At 34.6% G+C, this 21,585-nt stretch overlaps 1 protein-coding gene across 1 annotated transcript in view; it reads left to right on the forward strand.

Moving 5' to 3' along the window:
- LOC118194765 (lachesin-like) overlaps window positions 1–21,585 on the forward strand; it is a 182,889-nt gene that overhangs the window by 101,805 nt on the left and 59,499 nt on the right. The window contains exon 8 of the mRNA XM_035365969.2: window positions 18,304–18,390. Within this exon, the coding sequence (XP_035221860.2) occupies window positions 18,304–18,390 (87 nt within the window). The remainder of the gene's footprint in view (window positions 1–18,303; window positions 18,391–21,585) is intronic.

The raw sequence follows: 21,585 nt of genomic DNA on the forward strand, positions 1-21,585 counted from the left end.
CGAGACTCTCCACGCTACAATCGCAATGCACTCGACGACACACAGAGCACGGCTCCCGACTCTTCGGTTCAGTCGTTCCCGGAGCTCAACACGCTCTCTCGACGATGCACTAAGCGCGATACACTAAGAGACTCCTTCGGTGAACTCTACGACCCACTCGGCACTCACTGCCAGGCTGTCAACTCGATCGACTTGGCAGGGATTTACTCGCTAGACAAGACACCAACTCGATACTGACTCTCTCGCACTCTATGTGAGGCACACACACACACTAACTGACTGCGGACCAGTAGTGTTTATATAGCTTTCGGCTTGTGTTCGGGAGCATTCTGGGCTAAACCGGTAAGAAGTCGTTCTGGAAGGTTCTCCAACCGTCCATGGTATAACTCCAATTTTGTCACCAAATGGGCGATTTCTCGTCAAATGTGGCAACCCTGCGCCCCTTTGCTATTTTATGGCAACCCTAAAACTGCTTTGCGAGGAAGCCATCTTATTGCGCCTGTACATTTCGTAACAATACTTATGCATCCAGCCCATTCGCAGTGTCGAATTACTAGTTTGCAATGATCCTATTCACACAACCAGTTGTAAACTCCTAAAGAACTGTAGAGTCATTAGTTTAATCGGAAGCAGAAAAGATGAAAAATATGCAACTGCCTTCGCCGGGAATCGAACCACGGACCTCTGGAATACCGGCCCAGCGTGCTACCGTTACACCACGAAGGCACGCTAGGGAAGTAGGAGAAATACCTTATAGAACAAAGTACTTATTTTTCGTCAAGTAATTTTATTTGGTGTGTACCTTGTTTTTATGTTAAAACGGCGTACGTTTTTGCGTATAATTTCGGTCCTAGAAAATTAAAATTCTTAGTTTGCTGTCTTTTAGCAGTAAGATTCTGTGTGAAGATACGCAAATTATATACGCATTCTCCCACAATTTTCTAAACTAAAGACACCAGCGTTAACTGGATATAGCTCAAGATATTATACCTTGCTGACAAGCAGCTTTCAGCAAAACGTGTAGTTGTGTATTACTGATTATTTCTTGATTAACTGCTTTCATTAGATTCTCATTTGAACATTCGGTTAGTTTTAAAAATCAACAGATTTCTCATCCATAACTTGAGATCGATATAAAACTCTCCGATAAACGTAATGTAACCGGAACAGTCATGCTAAAGCCTGCCATTTACAATATTCAGTACAGCAAATACATATTCATCTGGAATAAATTAGTTGTATTTCAGATCACAGAATTTAACCTTCAAGAAATGGAAGAATCTTTTCGTTTATTTAGTATGTTAATTAAAGAAAAAAAATGTCCCATGTAAGTGCTGAAAGAAAAAGAATTGATTCTACCTCCTTTTCTCCAGCTCTAACAATGCGCACTGTAGGTTTATATATTCATATTACTTACGCACGCATCTGGCAACAGATGTTCAATATACTTGGCGTCAATATTCTACAGCTAGCAATGCAAATATTCGAGGAATTAATATCATTGGTAGAAAAAAATCCACATTTAGCATTATTCATAGGAAAATCTACATAACCAGATATTATTTATCGATATATGTTTTCAAATGCGTGCAGTTTCATCCCATGCGTATGTTCCAAACAGTTCGATAATTTTTATTCTGCTGCATTAAAGCATTAAATTCTAAAATTCGAATTTTATTTGATGGGAAAGGAATGATGGCTCCTTTTCAGATAAAAGAGAAGCTAATGACGGAGGGGCGACCGAGATTAGAATATTAGTGGTTGGTGATTGCATCGCTCATTAGTGGTTCCTAATTACCCATTTAATCGAATTAATAAAATGAAGAAGAACTGCTCCAGGCAGTATGGAAATTTGGGAGCATTCACTAAGGTAAACAGAGCAGAAATTTGAGGTCACATGCAGAAAGAAGAGCGAATATACTAGTGATCAACAAGCTTTCTTAAATACCGTACATGAATTATTGCGAGCATTTTAGATTTTTAATTACATTTGTAAGGTATTTTTCTCGTATATCTCACATAAGAAAAAATATTTCTACAACTCTTTTGTCGCAAACTTCGACTGCAGTTATAATGCATATGATTATTTGAACAGTTATACTGATTCAACGAAAGGTGTTCTATTTATTCATTTATGTATTTTATTTTTATTATTATTACTCCAAAGGGGCTTTGTCCCTGAAGGACTATTGTTTTCCTTTTGCGATTTTGCGTTGAAAACTTTAAAAGGCTGTATCACGTTTCAAATCGTTGCCACCAAGTACTATCGCCCTGTATTACATTTGACGAAATTAAATAATGTATAAGCTGCATAAATGTATGTATGGTTGTTGCATTGTGATAAAACAACAGTTCTTTGAGCCATCCAATTATGAGTGACGTAATCCTACTGCGAATATGAGCATCTGAAAGCCCAAATCTAAAATTTGGAATTTGTTTTATGATCGATTTCATATTTTGTAAAACTTTAACGAATTTTTGAGTAACAAACTCAACGATTTAAAGGCGAGCAATGGCAACACTCTACGGGGAAAAAAAACCTTTTTATCTCCAGCGCGTCGAACTGTGTATCGAAAATTCTCAAGATGTACTCATTTTAAAATTATTTTGCGACATTGCTGTTGAACTGAATTTTATGGTTTAAGTGCAAAGAACATGATATTTAATAAATAAAGATAACACACAAAACTTTAAAAAAACGCCCCTTTAGACGTAACTGAAAATCTGAAACATTTCAGACTTTTTTTTTTTTTTTACAATTGAGTTAATTGTAAAGTTTGTTTTCCTTCTTACTGAAATGAGTTATTTTATTTATGGTTATGTGTAGCGAGATTCTAACTATTTTATTTTTTAAAATATCTTTTTATTGACATATGTTTTCTTAAACACTCATAGCTGAGCACATTTGCAATTTGGAAGAAAAACGATTAGCCGTAGAACGTTGAAAGTTTGTATATGGGACTACTATAACATCTAATTGTGCACATCCCTTTTTTTATTGCAATTGGCAATATCAAACATATATAAATATATGTGTGTATCAGAAACACAAAACATTTCATACAGAAAAATAACAATTATATAGCAAAAAAATATTTTAATAATAATTATTATGTAGTGTGTGTGTGTGATTATGGCAAAGCCTCGAGGACTATCTTCCTAAAGTGAGGGATGCCTTCGTGGAGGATTTTCTAAGGGAAACTGGCTCGTATACACGTTACACATGGGGAATACCACGAAAACGCCCATGCAGCCATCCCGTTCGCGGGATTCGAACTATTTATTATGTAGAAAAATAATTTATTGATTAAGAATTTGAAATTTTTTGGTCTTTGTGAAAAATTAGCTCTTAATTTCTTTATATATACCCACACACTCACCTTTACCCGGCTTAAAATCCTTATTCAGCCTTTAATTTTGCAATTGTTAGTTGTAGTCGTACACTTGCAGACGTGTTTTAAATGGTGAAAATGTTCATGTTTCTTCATTATCAAATTAAAAAAAAAAAATATTTTCGACAAATACCGGAATCTAACTTTTAATGCTGTCTCCCGGTTCCTGTGCTTATATTTGGTAGACTTTTATACTTGTCATAAAAAATAAAATTATATAAAGTTTGACTCACGTACGACAAAAATTTACCAAAATTTGCAATTTTTGATGTCATTTTCAATTTGCCATGAGGAATCGGTTGATTAAGTTAATAGTTCGAGGAAATAAGTTTCAATGAAATACTGCAAAAAAAAACATGTGGTATTTAATAGGCCGCATAAGGAAATCGTGTGGTTTCCTCTGTTTTTTTGCTTTGTAGATGCATTGAGACACACGAATTCTCGAATCTTATTTGAAATTCAAATTCAAATTTCACATGTTTTTCATCATCTCATCATTTCGAATCCTCACTTAAGAAACCATTAAATGATTTAACTCAAAACTTTTAAGAAATTAGGCTTATAAATCCGATGAAAGCGTTCATTAAAAAAAGAACGCAAATAGTGTGACACCAGAGGACCTGGATCACACTCTCACTTCATAGGATGCCATATTCTTAATTTTCTGAAGAAAATTTACTAGTCCCTATTTTGCGCTAATATACGTTATTTTTTGGAATGATACTCGTCCTTTTATCTTTGCTTTCATTTTAAAAAATGCTTAAAAATGTAAGAAATTTCAGCTATTACTGAAATATGTTTCGTCAAATTATACTGAAAACAATAAATCGCACAATTCAAGAGTTTTACTTATATACTTCATTTACTAAATTTCTTTCGCAGTTTCTTTATAAATATTGGATAATTCCTAATTTTTTTAAAAATTTTCTCGCAACGCGAATTTTAAATATTTTTTAATTAAACATTCTTAATACTAATTATTATTATGCTGTAAAGTCATTAAGTTATTTTGAAGCAGGAGACGTGAAAAACGTGTATTGTCCTCTCCGGGACTCGAACCCTGGACCTCTCAAATATGCCTCAAGTATGCTTCCAATTACACCATGAAGGCATGCGGAAAGGAGGGAAGTAATACCTCATATACTTCCCCTTTTGAAAGGCGACTGAAGATTAGGGGGCCCCATCGCCAACTCCTGGTGGTGACCAATATCGCCCACCACCACCGCCAGTTCGGGCGCTTTTGTTGAGTCTTTGGTTTATTCTGAAGGAGGAGACGTGAGAAATGTGCAGTGTCCTCGCCAGGACTCGAACCCTGGACCTCTCGAATACGCTTCTATATGCTTCTAATTAAACCACGAAGGTATGCGTTAAGGGGGGGGGATAAAACCTTATAATGTATTTCAGTATTATGCTTTCTTTATTTATTTTTCAAGACGTTTTCTCTTTCCGTGCCGTATGCTTTTGTGTAACTGGAAAGCACGTGCGCTCAAGTATACCTTGAAGTATATCTTTATATCAGGTGGTCACTTTTAATCGAAGATTAATCGAGATTTCTCTTTATCTTCCTCTTCTTACTCTACAGCCGATTTCCGGCCAAGGCGGTCTCAGTCAGCTTCTGCCATCTTGACTTATCCAACGCGGCAGTCCTCTACCTTATTGACACCAGATTGTTTTAATCACTTTTCCACATTGTCTAGTCGCCTCATTCGTGGTCTTTAATCACTTTTCCACATTGTCTAATCATATCATTCGTGGTCACTTTCCCACATTGCCTAGTCACCTCATTCGTGGTCTTTAGTCACTTTTCCACACTCCCTAGGCCCACCAGCGGTCGAGCGGTAAAGTCGCTGAGCACTGGTAGTTCGGTCCAAAGTTCGAATCGAACGGGCTGGCTGCATGGGTTTTTTCGTGGTTTTCCCCTCCTCAATAGTCCAGGATATTCAAAGCCTCTTGCGACAGTTTAAACATCTGGAAGCCCGCCTGACATGGACGAAAGCCCATGCAGGCAATATGGGAAATGAGGCAGCAGACCTCCTTGTGAAAGACGCTGCCCTAAATAAGGAAGCCGAGGAGCTAGCATTACCGTGGCCACACTCTACCTTAAAAAGAATGCTCCATCTGCAAGCACTCTCAAAGTGGCAGGCTGAGTGGGACGTTGCTGAGACCGGCAGACGAACTCATTATCATCTTTTGTATGTTAATCCAGCCAGGCTCTACTCTAACCCGCACCTGGTCCGTTATGTTACAGGCCATGGACCCTTCCCGGAGTACTTTGCCAGGCACGGCACGACTGACACAGACCAGTGCAGCTGCGGTCACCTGGGTACTCCGGAGCATTACGTCACTACCTGCTCTCTGACCAGCGGGATGCACATACGTATTCCCACTACAAACACACAGGCATTCTGTGAGCTCATGGTCAAACAGAAGCACCTCTACCGGCAGCTCATCAAAATTATGGAGAAGCTAGCCAGTCTCGGCACGGACCTCTGCGCAGCAGAATAAATGACCCTGGAGTGACCATTACAGCAGGAAGTATCCTCTTTCAATGGCAACAGCTGGAATACTAATCGTTAGCACTTTACAGATTATCAATACATCTTTGCCTTTATCGTAACTTGTTATTTACACAAATGCAACTTATTTACACAAATGCAACAAATTTACTGCCAAGGTATACCACAATTTTTTGTAATCAATCATTCATTTTCAATAATGTACTCACGTATTTGAATTAGTGTTGTCTTAAGAGTTCTCTAGATCATGGTGGACGTGGTGCTATACTAATTAACCGTATGGAAGAGGCATAGTGCCCACGTCCCCCGTTCCTTATCCTTATCCATGTGTAAGGTGTATACGAGCAAGTTTTCCTTATAAAGTCCTCCACGAAGGCATCCCCTCCCTTAGGCAGATAGCCCTCGAGGCTTTGCCGTAATTAACTAACCTAGCCTAACCTAACCACACTCCCTAGTCATCCCATTCGTAGTCTTTAGTCACTTACACATCGCCTAGTCATCTCATTCTTGGTATTTAATCACTTTTCCATATCGCCTAGTTATCTCATTCGTGGTCTTTAGTCACTTTTCCACATTGCCTAGTCACCTCATTCGGGGTCTTCCTCTCCTTTTTCCGTCTGGCTTTCGGAATGTCAATTTCTTTATTAGGGTTTCATCTCCGTGTCTGTATACACTGTCTAGCCATCTTAGAGGCTTTAATAATCCTTATTATATTTCGTTCAGTAAATTTTTGTGGTAGTTCAAAATTATACTTTATTCTTCTTCTTTTTAGCTAGTTGAATGTACTTTGAGATGTAGAAATTTCACTTGCAAATGCTTCTAAATTTTTAAAACTGTATTGCACCTTTGGTTATTAGGAGACGTATTAACTGTAAATTCGTATTAGAGTGGAAATCTCTGTTTTTTCGGCAAACCTAAACCTAAACTCAACATACAAGCTAAACTGCCAGTTCTAGCAAACCGGTAAAACTAAGAAACTATAAAAAAAACCAAACAAATAACTAACCAAATTAAAATACTGGGCAGCTCGCCCTTAACTCATCGTTCCAGGAAGATTACCTGGTTGATAGCAAATATAATGTCTCAGTATTAGGTAGGATTATATTTGTTGTCGCTAAAATGACATTTTTGCTATTTTGTCAGTTTCGTGATACGCATCGAATACCTTTGTAAATGCAGATTGAATTTGGAGTCACATGTATAATCACAATCCTAGAAGAAAAGCTACTAGCTTCCAGTGCAAAGGCCATGCAAAAATGCATGTCTAGCCGTAGTTTCCCAGACTCTATTTTAACAGATAGGGAAAGATGTATATATTTATAAACCATTTGAACTCGCCATCGCATTCAAATGTTCGCTGTATCTTAACAGTATCTTAACTGCCCATTTTAAAGAGTTATAACTTTCGAGGACTTTACTGACTGCTATTATATTTTGGCTAAAAGAAAAGGGCTCTGTTTGTCGAAAGGAATTCCCTGTTTACAAATCACTTCTGAGAATTTCTTTCACTTTATTGCGAAATTCTACTGAATTCTCAAGTGCGCGTTTTTCTCACGAATCCCTACGAAGAAGTGCATGTGATTCTGACATAGAGAGTAGATATGTTTTTCCATTTACTACTCATTTTTCTAGCTGTTTCAAATAAACATTCATTTTTTGTTGCTTCATGTTTATACAAAATAGTCTAATAAGAATTACGTTTTATGAACAAACATGGTTTTTATTTGAATTTTGGATACTGTTTTTATTACTTAACATTAGTATAAAATTCATGATATCATTATTCGTAATCAAAAAAGATGTTCTTTGAAGACTATGATCATAACTATAACCTTATCTCAATGAGAAGATGTGTTAGCCATTTTTCAATCTATATATCTGCAGTTTAGTATCAAAGAATTTCAATTTTTTTTTTCTAAAATTTCGCAGAATATTTCCATTTTACTAAAATAAATTGCATCGGAAAAATACAGTATATCAGGAGTATAAATTTGTAATTTTACTCATCTTCTTTATTCATGCTAATTAGTTGTCAGTATCCTACTGATTATATCAATTTATTCTTCTTTCTAAATTAAAGATCCGAAATGTTTATTACGTGTTGACTTTTTGCTAGGCAAAAAGGTCGAAAATATACATTTAACATTAAAGCAAATTTAATTTACATATAATTTGCTTTTTCCAGCTTCAGTTCTTCACAAAAAAATTTTAATTTGAAAAAGGATTACATTCAGTTTACAATAAGGAAAAACAAATTCTCTCTTGTGTTCGTAAAGCTTAAACTCTATCAATTTGACTGCGATCAGACGTAGATTCCTCTTCTTTAGAAGGAACATATTTTGGCAAGAAATGCTCAAAACGAATAAATCCCATAATGGTTTCGCTCTGGAGAAAAGGGATCCTGAAATTAACTTTTATTCAAAATCTTCTCCAGCATAAGGCAATCTTTCAGTCAATTTTAAGTTTTACATTTGTGTGTTTCTCTTCTATTCTAAACATTTTACTGATTTATCGGTAATACGCGTTACTAGCAGCATACATAAGCTTACGAATCACAGCAGAATAAAAGCCCGATTCTAATTAGCATCCCAAAAAGCTTCATTTTCTTGCTATTTTTAATTAGCATTTCGAGATCAAATCCCGTGAGAGAAATATATTGTAAATTATTACTATGTTTAATAATTTACAATACATTTCTCTCACGTGATTTGATCTCGAAATGCATCTCGATAAACATGTGCAACACAGAATGCGTATCAGATACTGCTATAGTTCTTTGAACTATATGGGTGCCTCCCAATCGGGATAGTGATCAGCGAAGCTGACTGCCATAGCGAGGCACGAGTTCAAATCCTGGAGAAAGCATGTATGTTTGTAACTGTATAGTGTCTGTGCATCATGTTAAATACACTGGTGTGCAAAAATTAAGGACGAGACGGTTTTTTCAATATAACTTTGTACAAAAGCTTTCCAAATCAACACATTTAATACTGTAAGATCCCCAATACGTAAGGACATGAGTAATGTAAGCAACACTTACTAAAAGAGAAATCAGAGGGATAAAAAGAAGCTTTATTGAAAAAGTAGCATAGAGCGCAACGCGACTGAAGGCCGAAACATCCCTGTGATGGGTGTCCAGCAAGAAACATCCGGTCTTTAATAGGGGATATGATCTCCCCTGACTGCTAGGCAGGTTTCACAGCGTCTGCCCATGCTGAGAATGAGGGTGTCAATGAGTTGTTGGAACATTGCTGTCCATTCGTCTTGCAGCGCCAATCGAAGCTCCGGAATCGTTACTGGTGGTACGGTACGAGCTGCCAAGCGTCTGCCTAGAAAATCCCATACATGCTCGATGGGATTGAGATCCGGAGATAGTGCCGGCCAATCCATACGTTCAATATCCTCACTCTCTAAGAGCTGTTCGGCAGCTACTGTGAGATGACACGGTGCATTGTCGTCCATGAAAATGAACTGCGGACCCATAGCGCCTCTAAAAAGACGCATATATGGAAGAAGAATCTCGTTACAATAACGGGTCCCGTTGACTGAACCTGCGTCGAAGATGTGAAGGTCTGTACGACTACCAAGCATGATGCCTCCCCAAACGAGTACACCTCCACCTCCATACCTGTTCCTTTCAATGATGTTCGAGGGATGATTGCGGCTTCCCCACTCTCTCCAGATGAGTATGCGATGAGAATCGCTACTCAGACTGAATCTGATCTCATATGTAAAGAGTACTCGTCCCCATTCATTGTCTCTCCAATTCCGGTGTTCCCGGCACCACAGAGAACGCCTTCTCCGATGGGCAGGCGTTAGAGGTACACACCGTACAGGGTGTCGTGCAAACAGACCACCACCGTGCAGTCTTCTGGCCACGGTAAAACGCGATATCGGTCGTCCAGTCGCCTGTGTCGTGTGTCTAGCGATTTCTCCCGCTGTCTGCCGCCTGTTTCTTCTGGCCTGTAAGGCAATATACCGGTCATCTGCGGGTGTGGTTCCTCGTGGACGACCACTACTAAACCCCCGGATAGCTGTTCCTGTAGTTTGAAATTGTCTCCAAAGTCGTGAAACGATGCTGTGAGCAATTCCGAACTCTGCAGCCACACTTGTCACACTGCGGCCTTCCTCCAACTTCCCAATGATTCGACCTCGGGTAAAAGCATCCAGATGTCGTCTAACAGATTGATTATTCGCCATTTCTCGCTGAGGCAGCAACTCGGTGTGATTTTAACTGCTATACGGTGTGATTTTAACTATATATATTTTAACTGCAATCTCTTTGCCAGAAATACTGATCATACACCGACAACATGCTTTATACTACTCAGACACTCCCCCATTACGTCTACCTGCATATCTGTGCATGTGCTACCGTGCATCACCTTACTTAATCTCCTGATTGGTCTTTCTGTCCGCTCTGCCTCTTCGTTCAGCTGATATGCTAATTTTTCGACTTGGTCCTTAATTTTTGCACACCAGTGTACTCCAAATATGCGGTCTGAAATATGCTGGCCGAAAGTCCTCTCGAGAGGTCGGTGATAGGGAAGGAGGGGTGTTGAGACCCTTGGACCTATACCTTCGGGGTGCTCTCCTTCAAAATTGGGGGCGGAACCGGGCTGAAGTCATACTGTCACCTTTATGGTGCCGAAAGCTCTTGCCAGACACAGGCGCAATCTTGACTCCTTGTCACGATGAGTTTCGTGGGTTGGCTGGGATTTGAGACAAGCTAGATAAGTCACAACAACTTCCCTAAGGGTACTTTTAGTCACTGTTTTGATTTTTGTAATAAATTACCTTTTATCCCAAAACTCAGCTTTAATTCTTACACTACTGCACTAGCACATATATACTGTTAACCTAGAACTATGGCTGCAGAATAAATTTTTAAATAATCTTATGTAAAACTGGATTAAAGAAGCACTTACATGGAGTTGATTCTTGATCCTAAATTATTGTGAGCACTGCAAATTATACAGTTTCAGAAATTTCAAGTGTTTAAAATTAAACTCTACCTATTTAATTTCTTGAATGACGGATAATAAGTAACATATTTAAGAAGGTACATATGTTATATTCCGTATCCAGGTATACTAAGTGCTGCTGAACGTCTGCCAGAAGTGCAAGTTGGAATAAAAAATCATAAACTAATTAACGGAATACAATTGTTTTTAATACCTCTGTTGTATCCGTTATATCAGAATCCACGAAGAAAGTATGTAAATTAAAACTCTTGAAACTCTAAGCACATATTTCAGTCTGGCCTCTAAATTAGGAAGGGGAGGGGAATGTAAAGTACAATTCTGTCACTATCTGGAGCTACAGTTACGAGGCTGTTCAAATTTTAAAACGTTTTCGAACATTCTTACATTTATAACCGACATAATTCTCAAATTTCATCTTCGAACTTTAAATTATTTTAATTCCTAAGTGAGATACTCATACTTACGAAAAGATTTTAATTTCTGAAAATAGGTATCGTATTCTAATTTTTGAGCACTTTCTATTAAATGCTTGTATTTGCGTAATGAATGACCGGTTCATATATTAAATGGTAATTTTATGTGATCCTACTGAGTAGCATGTTGATGTAATAAAATCTTACACCATTATTCGTGGCCCACCAGCGGCCGAGCGGTAAAGACGCTGAACACTGGTAGTTTGGTCCGAGGTTCGAATCCCGCGAACGGGCTGGCTGCATGGGCGTTTTCGTGGTTTTTCCCATGTGTAACGTGTATACGTGCCAGTTTTCCTTAGAAAGTCCTCCGCGAAGGCATCCCTCCCTTTAGACAGATAGCTCTCATGTGCTTTACCATAATTGAATAATCCAATTGTACACCATTATTCCTACAATTAAATTTTGTAATCATTCTTCTATACACACAAATAGTTCTATAAGCATTTATTAACAGAGTGCAGAAACAGTTACAAAGAAATTTACATTAAAACAGAACGCACGCCAAAATGGAATGCCTAACATTTACAATTAAAGTTCAACTCAGTGAATATTGGAGAACCGTAATATTCGAGAACCTATCCTCATCGCAGCTGGAGATCGACTACTGTAAATTGTTATCTTCGCCACTAGCTGGCGTTCGATAAAATAGTCCTATTACATCCAAATAGTTCTGTTCAAACTATATCAATTAAACAGTAATTCGAATGCAAGGTTTCCAGTATTATAATTGTATGTTTGGCACTTCAGCCAAACACTTACCTTAGACTTCGAATTTAATCCTATACTACACAAACTGTATCAAAACTTAAAATGCACTAGTGTTTTCACTAGTGAGTGTACTAGTTAAGAGTTTCGGTTGTGTAGTCACTTTCATTCTAGAATAAAGGAAACTTTAAGAATAAACTGAACTAAATTTATCGTAACAAATATTATAACCAGAAATGCATGTTAAATAGAGCCTAAAGAAATTATTTTAAAACTCTTAACTATGCAAAGTACTTTATTTATTTATTTATTTAACAGTATTTCAGACATATATCAATTTTTAAAGAAACCACTCATGTCAATTAATTAACGTTTCGCACAAGTCTAAAAAAGATACGTTTTTCTCCTTTCACCGTCTTCAAAAAACGTTAATTAGTAGAGTAACTAATTAGAAACGTGAGGATGATAACATTAGCTACTTATCAGTATCTTCGTTACTAATCAATGTTTCCATAACACTTACCTTTGACTTTTCTTATTCACCTGAGTGTCTAATATACATTAAACTTAAAAAATACTTTTGATGTTAAAAAGGGTCATGTTTTTAATTTAAAAAGCACATTTGAAAAACGTTCATTTGCATCTAATCCTCTTAGGTATATAATTTTAGGTAAGAGCTCTGGTTTATTTAGTTTACTCTTGCTGTCTAAAATAATAACCTCTCAAATCTTGCATTGAATTTCCAGAAAGGTAGCTTTACAAAAATAGTACTTCTCCCGTTAATTTGAAATATTTCAAGCTTATTAGGAAATTAAATATTACTACAGAGCTTTTGAAATCTTCAGAATTCGTATATATAACCAATAGAATATTTTATGCAGATACTAGACACATATCTTATGCAGTACCAGCTCTTCAATTAAAAATCTTCGCGAACTTTAAAATTAAATGATAATGTAATAGTATACTAACATATGTGAAGTTTGAGAATAAAAGAATGTTTTACTGTTGTTAATTTAATGCTAAAAGGATTCATGATGAAAGGTTTACATTTCTGAAATAGGAAAATGTGCAGGTACTTGCCATCATTTTTGAGAAAAATAGGCAAGCAGTTTGAACACCGAATGAATATTTAAAACATATAAATTTCTTTTCATAAAGTTGAAGCAGATTTCATTCATGTAAACTAATAACTTTTAGGGCTGTTTTTAAAAGAGGAAAATTGGAATATAGCGCGTTTCATGCTGTGTGTTTTAAATTTTTAAACTTCTGTCATTTATACTGCTGCTGAAGAGACATCACTTAACATTCTGAAAATGTAGATCCCTTTTCAGTGAGAGTTCGTTCATTATCATAAAAATAAAAAATCTGATGTGTACACCACATAACTTCCTTGTACGCAATATTAAAATATACGTATTTTTTCTTGCATTTCATTTAAACTTATTGGATTGAATTAAATCTACTTCGCCGACAGCGCATAAACCACAATAGAATAAATGCATTCTTTAAAATTCACAGTAGTATTTGTTTACCATAGCGACACTCTGGCGCTAGATTCACTTAACAGTATTATATTTCGTTCATATTATCTCTCATAATGCACAAAATTTATTTCATTTAAAAAATAGAATTATCTAATCGTTGCCACATGTTCTATTCAAGTACTATAATAAATAATAAAGCTAGAATGATGTATAAAAGAAATTAAACAAATAAAACAAAAACGAAACAGTTTTTCACAGACGATTGAGTATTTCTCATTCAATTAATTCAGTTCTCACTTCGTGAGAAGGCAAAAATACATAAAAACTTAAAATATCTATATTAAAAATTACGAAGTAAATCTTAAACGCTTATTTCCTCGAAAAAATTCCAGAAAGGATTCAGCATGATCTAATTGGCAATAATAAATCAAGGTGTTATCTTTGTTTTTGCGAAGCTAAGTTTCTCTAGATTGGAAATAAATCCAGTAGTCTGCTGTTTCAAATGTAAACAATCAATGGCCGCAATACAAAAAGGCTCAGCGGCACTTAAACAACTTTAAAATTGTTGATAATTCTAAAAATATTGCATACAGATTTACTAAAGGCATAAAATCCTTAACCTGAAGATAAAAACAACATAATTCAATCATTTTTAAAGCAAAAAATATACAATTTACAAACATATAAGAGTAAAGAAACTGAGATCACTGAGCCGGGTAACAGAGTGGATATATATATAAATATATTTATATACGCTTGGTGCTTCCGATTACAACCAAAATACGAGGTGCACATCTACATGTAATAGCAGTCCTATATACAAAATTTCAACGTTCTGAGGCTACTCGTTTTTGAGTTATGCGAGATACGTACGTACGTACGCACGTACGTACATACGTTCGTACAGACGCCTCGAAAAATTCTCTTCAGAATTTATTTTAAAGCAGTTTTATAATTTTTTTTAATGAAAAGAGTATTTTATTCTGTCCTTACGTACAGATATCACGCAAACACATCGTTAAATTGCATTCGATTGCAGTCAAAATTGATATTTTCGTTGAAATATGCTGCCTGAAACTTTTTGCGATTACAATACTTCCTTTTTACTTCGTACAAGGAAGTAAAAACATTTCCCTCAAAACTAGAGAAAAGGTAAAGTGTTGCAATTTCATCACTTTTTTATTATTCAACATGTACACCTAGAACGACATCCTGATTTGTTTTGCTGCTTTTAAGCTAAGATACTCTCGTAAAAGTATTTTAATTACCATTTTATTTATTATAATTGTATTAAACATTAATAGTGAAATGAAACAATGCATTCGAATAAATTTTAATAATACTCGTATTCAGGATATGAATTGATATTAAGTAAATTTTTAGGTCAATTTTCAGGTGATATTTTGGTAACTTTTTATAACGCCGGAATATTTTTTACGTTTAAAATATGGCATGATATTTACCAGTTGAATGATATATATTTTTAAATTCCTACTATTAGCTCACACTTTTCCTATATTTTATTCAAATTTTCAATCATTAATAAAATTCTTTTCATTCATCTATTCAAGTTCAGATACATATTTTTAAACTTGTAGTGGAGAACATTTGATGTTAATACAGTTTAATTTATTTTATTTTATTTTATTTTATTTATTTGTTTGTTGTTGACCTAAGTAGGAATTGACTTTAAATTTTTTTAATTAATTACTAATTAATAAAATACTTTTTATTCATCCACTCAAGTTCAAATATATTTTTTAACTTGTAGTGGATGACACTTAATGTTAATACAATTATTTCACATATTAAAATTTTTAATTAATTTTTTTGTATTTTAAAATTTTTTTTTGTTCACTTAAGTAGGAACTGACTTTAATTTTTTGTATATTACTTCTTTATTGTGTGACACACATTTGTTTTAACAGTAATGCATATTGCATAATATAGTAAGGCTTGAACTTAAAATCATTAACCAAGTTTAAAATAATTTTAAGAATATGAAAATGCTTTTTAAAAATTTATTAACTATAACCCTTGGCAATCAACGACTTTTAGACTCAGTTGGAGACGATTTTTCGTATATTTGGTGAATTTATTACAGCTAACTTAAAATTATTGCACAACCCTTAAAAAATATAATGGTCCTTCTATGTCTAAAGAGGCTTGTGGCCCTGTGGCTCTTCACCGGATATAAAAAATATTCTTTGCGTTATTGCTTGGGATTTTGTGTGCATTATTCATTCTAAATGTTCCGTTTCTTTTGCAGAATCACTTTTGTTTTCATATTCACCATTCTATTAACCTATTTCTTCTTCTAATATCTCTTACTTCATCCCTATCTTCGTCACTGCTTTCATCCTCGCTATCTTCAAGTAGTCTATACATAAACCTAATTGCATTCTTCTTTAAAAATCAAACTCGGCTTCACTTGAACTGATTCCTTTACTGTATTCCATGCTTACTGGGCTCTTTAACTTTTACAATAATATTCCTACTGCCACGACCATCAATTTCAGACGTCAAAGACGCATATACAACAATAAATTTAAAAAATCTGATGTGTACACCACATGACTTCCTTGTACTGAATACTAAATTATACGCAATTTTTCTTGCATTTCATTTAAACTTTATTGGATTGAATTAAATATACTTCGTCGATAGCGCATAAACCAGAATACAATAAATGCACTCTTTAAAATTGACTATATTTGTTTATCACAGTGACACTCTGGCACTAGGTTCACTTAACAACGTTATATTTTATTAATTTTATAACTTGAACTTCAATTTATAAACATATCGCCGGAACTATTACACAAAAGTGTAATTTTACCGGCTCAGTGAGAATGAAGCCTAGAAGGAGCATGATAGTAAGAGTTTCCTGGCTTGGTAATCTCTCTAAAACGGAGACATTTTATAACTGCGAATGCGCAAAATTTATATCATCTGAAGAATTATCTAATCGTTGCCACATGTTCTATTCAAATACTATAATAAATTCAAATAATATACTATAATTCAAATACTTAATAATTTTACCGGCTCAGTGAGAATGAAGCCTAAACGGTGCATGACGGTAAGAGTTTCCTGGCATGGTAATCTCTCTAAGGAGAAACGGAGACATTTTATAACTGAGAATGCGCACAATTTATATCATCTGAAGAATTATCTAATCATTGCCACAAGTTCTATTCAAATACTATAATAAATTCAGATATTATACTATAATTGAAATACTATAATAATTTTACCGGCTCAGTGAGAATGAAGCCTAAAAGGTGCATGACGGTAAGAGTTTCCTGGCATGGTAATCTCTCTAAGGAGAAACGGAGACATTTTATAACTGAGAATGGGCACAATTTATATCATCTGAAGAATTATCTAATCGTTGCCACATGTTCTATTCAAATACCAAAATGAATCTAAAATCGATGTATAAAAGAAATTAAACAAATAGAAAAAAAAGAAACAGTTTTTCTGAGACGTTTCAGTATTTCTCATTCACTTAATTCACTTCTCACTTCTCTACAAGGCAAAAATACATAAAACAAAATTTCTATATTAAAAATTACGAAGTAAATCTTAAACACTTGTTTCCTCGAATAAATTCCAGAATGTATTAAGTATAATTTAATTTGTAATAATAAAAGAAGGCGTTATCTTTGTTGGTGCGAAGACAGCCGCTATGGTAAAAATAATTAGGCTTAGCCGCACTTAAGCAACATTTAATTTTTTTATAAATCTACAAATACTGCATGCAGGTTTACTAAAGGCCTTAACCGGAAGATAAAAACAACGTAATTGAATCATTTTAAAGCAAAACATGCAAAATTTACAAACATATAAGAATAAAGAAACTGAGCTCACTGAGCCGAGTAACAGAGTGGATATATATATACATATATTTATATAATTTTAGTGCGACCGAATGCAATCAAAATAGGAGGTGCACATCTACTTGTTTTAGCAGTCCTATATACAAAATTTCAACATTCTGAGGCTATTCCTTTTGGAGTTATTTGAGATGCATACGTCTCACCACTTGATGAATTAAAGATTTTATATTCACAAAAAGGGAATAAATATATTTTTAAACAAAAGACGCAGCTTCGAAAACCTCATAAAGAATAAGCAGTATAACAACAACCGACGACAGGTACAGGTGCAGGTGGAAATGCAATAGAGCACCCAATGTTTCCTAAAGTAATAAATGGGTATAGCCCTATTACACTTCCATTTTTATTAATTTAAAATGTAATAAAATAAATGATAGTTTACAAAAACAGGCGACGACTGCAAAAAAGTGCAACATTGTGCTAATATATTATTGCGTCGCAAGGTATAAGAATACATAGCCAGTGCTAATATACGATCACGGGGAAAGGTATAAGAATCCTCAGCCAAGATTTTGGCGAGATGTCTCGGTTGATTGGCGATTAAATGTGGGAGGCAGCTATAACAAAGAAGTACCTTTTATTCAGATTGGGCAGAATAATTTTCTCATAAAAAATACAGTATGTTTCTAATGTACTCTCAAGTGTATTACGTTGTTTTAGTTAGTTCTAAAGAAACTTGACTTTTCACTAAAAAGAACTTCGAAATTTACCATTTTTAAAGAGATATACAGTATACATCTGTATTTTAAGCATTGTCGATATGAAGCATAAAAGACAAAAGTATTTTAATGTATTCTTTAAATACAGCTATTAGAGTCTTTCCTACTTCTTCTTTCTTTTCAGCTTTTCCACAGCACCAGAGTTTAGGTTCTGTTAAAGATTCCACGGAAGATTCCACTCCCAGCAAATGGAAAAGGCCCGTTTTGACAGGTAATAGAAATTTTATACTCTCGCGTGGAAGTCTTTTAATACACTTTCTGATTAAAATGATAATTTCGGTAGCGATATTATATGAATTTAAAAGCTTATTATCTTTCCGGTTAGCTTCATCGATAAGTCCAAGCGGAATTACATTTCCAAAATATATGCAAAATACCTTTATTCCTATTCCATTATGATGAAAACTTCATTGAACGCGAAATATTAATTTTTAAAGTCATAATGAATGATTAGCAAAATCCTCGAGAAATAAACACGCCGAAGTTATCAAAGACTGTGCCTCTATTTACGAATGGAGAAAGAGGGACTAGCCGTTTTGTTGCAACGATTTCCGAAGACCGTTTTCCCATTATCTCTAGCAGTTTCCCCAGAAGAGTAAAGGAGGGTGGGTGCGGAGAATGGATGGGAAGTTTCGTTCAAACGAATGCAAAGTCGGGTCATTCCACATTTAATACGTCGACCGTAAATTTATTCCGATTTAGCCTGATAGAAGGGGGCCCCATTCCACGAAATCCCATTCGGCACATTATTTCTGAATTGCGTTTCGAAACGATTTTGTTTGTGCTGCCATTGAATAATACCATTACGCAGAGTTATCTCTGAGTGGAAACGGCCACGCAGGAAGGGACTAATTTAAAAATGGTCGTAAACCTGTGGCTCAGTTTCAGATACAAGCATCATGCACGTATGTAACTACAGAATAATTTTAAAAAATAAAAGGATCTTTAATAATTATTCCCGAAAGGCAAAACGGATTTTTATTTTATTTAAGTTATCAAATCTACGTTTCTGCAAATGTGTTACCATCCGGCTGCTTCTTTTAATTTCAAAATGCATTTTCGAGTACTACGGTTGAAGGTACAGAGATAAATCTGACATATAATTTATTAGAAAGTTTTCATAAGTAAAATAAATCAAATGCATTACATAAATGTTTACCTAACAATGCGCATTTTACCTTTCAGTGCATATTCTTCCAACATGTTTAAGCGTATGGGTTCTGGGGTTCACCGATTAGTGCAAATTTTATATAAAAAATTCTTTTACACAACTTTTGAAAAAAAATTATGTTAAATTGCATTAAAACAAAAGTAAACAAATTACATTCGTTCATTTTTTAGCCCAAAGGGCATTTGCCCAGAAGGGCTATTAATTTCGTTTTGGCATTTTGCTTTGAAAACTTTAAATTATATTTAAAGAAATTAAATAATGAAGAATATGCATAAAATGTATATATTTTTCTCTCATTGGGATAAAACGACGGTACCTAGAGCCGTCGAATTTTGAATAATGTACGTTTCCACCCGAATATAGGCGTCTAGAAGCCCGAGATTTGAATTTTTAATTTGTTTTATTATCCATTTCATTTTGTAAAACTTTAACGAATTTTTGATTAACAAACTCAACGATTTCAAAGCGAGCAATGGCAACACTGTACCAAACAAAAAGCATTTTTATCGCCACCAAGCGAGATTGTATATCGTAAATTCTAAAGATATACTCAGTTTTAAATTGTTTTGCGATATTGCTGTTGAACTGAATTTCATAGTTTAAGTGCGAAGAACGTGATATTTAATATATAAAGGTAACTCACAAAACGTTAAAATGAAGCGCCCTCTTGGGCGTAATGTAAAATCTGAAAGCTTTCAGATTTTTTTTTTTTTTTTTTTTTTTTGAGGGGGAGGGGTTGTTTACAAATCGAAGACATAAAGTTTCAAAAATAAAATATTAGATTTGCCGGGAAGGCAAGATTAAAGTAATATTTTACATTTTTATGAGATAGTAATGTAACTGAAATTGTTTGTGATATAATTATATAAATTTTTTTAGAAAATTATTTATGTTTTACTTATATGTAAGCATTTTTTTTTTCTGAAATTAGTTATGAGTATTCATTGCACATAAAATACCAATAGTCAGCTTTAAAAGAGATATTTTTCGAGACAGCCAAATTAATAAAGATAAATTTTTTCCAATTTAAATAAAAATACTTCTCATGATTTAGCTTACTTTATCTGATTGTGCTTACTTATTATCTGATAGAATATGAGAATATTAAAGTGAAATTCAAATGGGGACATAAAGCACCAGCATGAATAGATGACTTATATCTTTGCGATCACTTTCGAGTCGAACGTTCTATGGCTGTTTGCATACAAAATCTTAACAACAGTTGAAAAAAATAGTTTCAGATATTATCAGATTTATAAAATGTCTGAAGTGGTTATATTAGGTTAACTCATTGATGCACAAGCAACTCTGTGGATAGGAATGCCTTGCCTTTATGGAGGACTCTTTAAGGGAAAGTGGATAGTATTCATATTTCACATAGCCTAGAGTGATTGAGAGATTAATTCTGAATGAAAGGTAGAAATTTATGCCTTATTAGTCAAATTTATTAATTTTTTAAGTTTTAATTTCGAATCTGTCTCATTCATGGAACAGATAAAGAAATGCGTGTAACACTGGATAATTTAATCAAACCTAGATATTTCAAAACAGAAAGTTTTACAGAAACTATCTAATTTAGTGATCGTAAGTTTAGAGCTTAAATTTGGTATGTTTTAGGAAGCCTTATATTTCGATGTGTATTGTGTGAGTATCTAGCAAATATCAGGATCGGGAAATAAAAACTGTAGCATTTCTATGTCCTGATCCATTAGTTCCCTAAATTAGGTGAAAAATAAATTTTTTAACTTCATTAATTTGCATTAGCTTGAGTTTTGGCTCGGCAGAAACTTGCTAAAGACACTGCGTGAAGTTTAAAAAATTATGACATTGATAGATCTACCAAAAGTTGCCTGATAAAACAGTTAGCAAACTCTTTTTACCATGTGGCCATTAGTATTCGTCTTTGCAGCAGATATCCAAAGCTAACGTTTATTATACTTTTTACTTCCTTTTACGAAGTAAATGAAGTATTGTGACCACATACAATTTCAACGAAATCAGTCATATTTCAATCAAAATTTCCATTTTGACCGCTCTGAGAACCATTTGAACGATGTCTTTGCGTGACATCTGTACGTATGGACAGAATAAAGGACTCATTGTTTTTTTCTAAAACGGTTTGTAAAATTTATTCAGAAAATATTTTTTCGTACGTAAGTACGTATGTATGTATCTGGCATGACTCAAAAACGATGGATGTTTTAGCTCTATGTTATAGTTGCAGCCTGAAGGTTG

This window comes from Stegodyphus dumicola, chromosome 4 (assembly GCF_044657685.1).
Source record: "Stegodyphus dumicola isolate Sdum_Otavi_A_Nest chromosome 4, ASM4465768v1".
Classification (NCBI taxonomy): Eukaryota; Metazoa; Arthropoda; class Arachnida; order Araneae; family Eresidae; genus Stegodyphus; species Stegodyphus dumicola.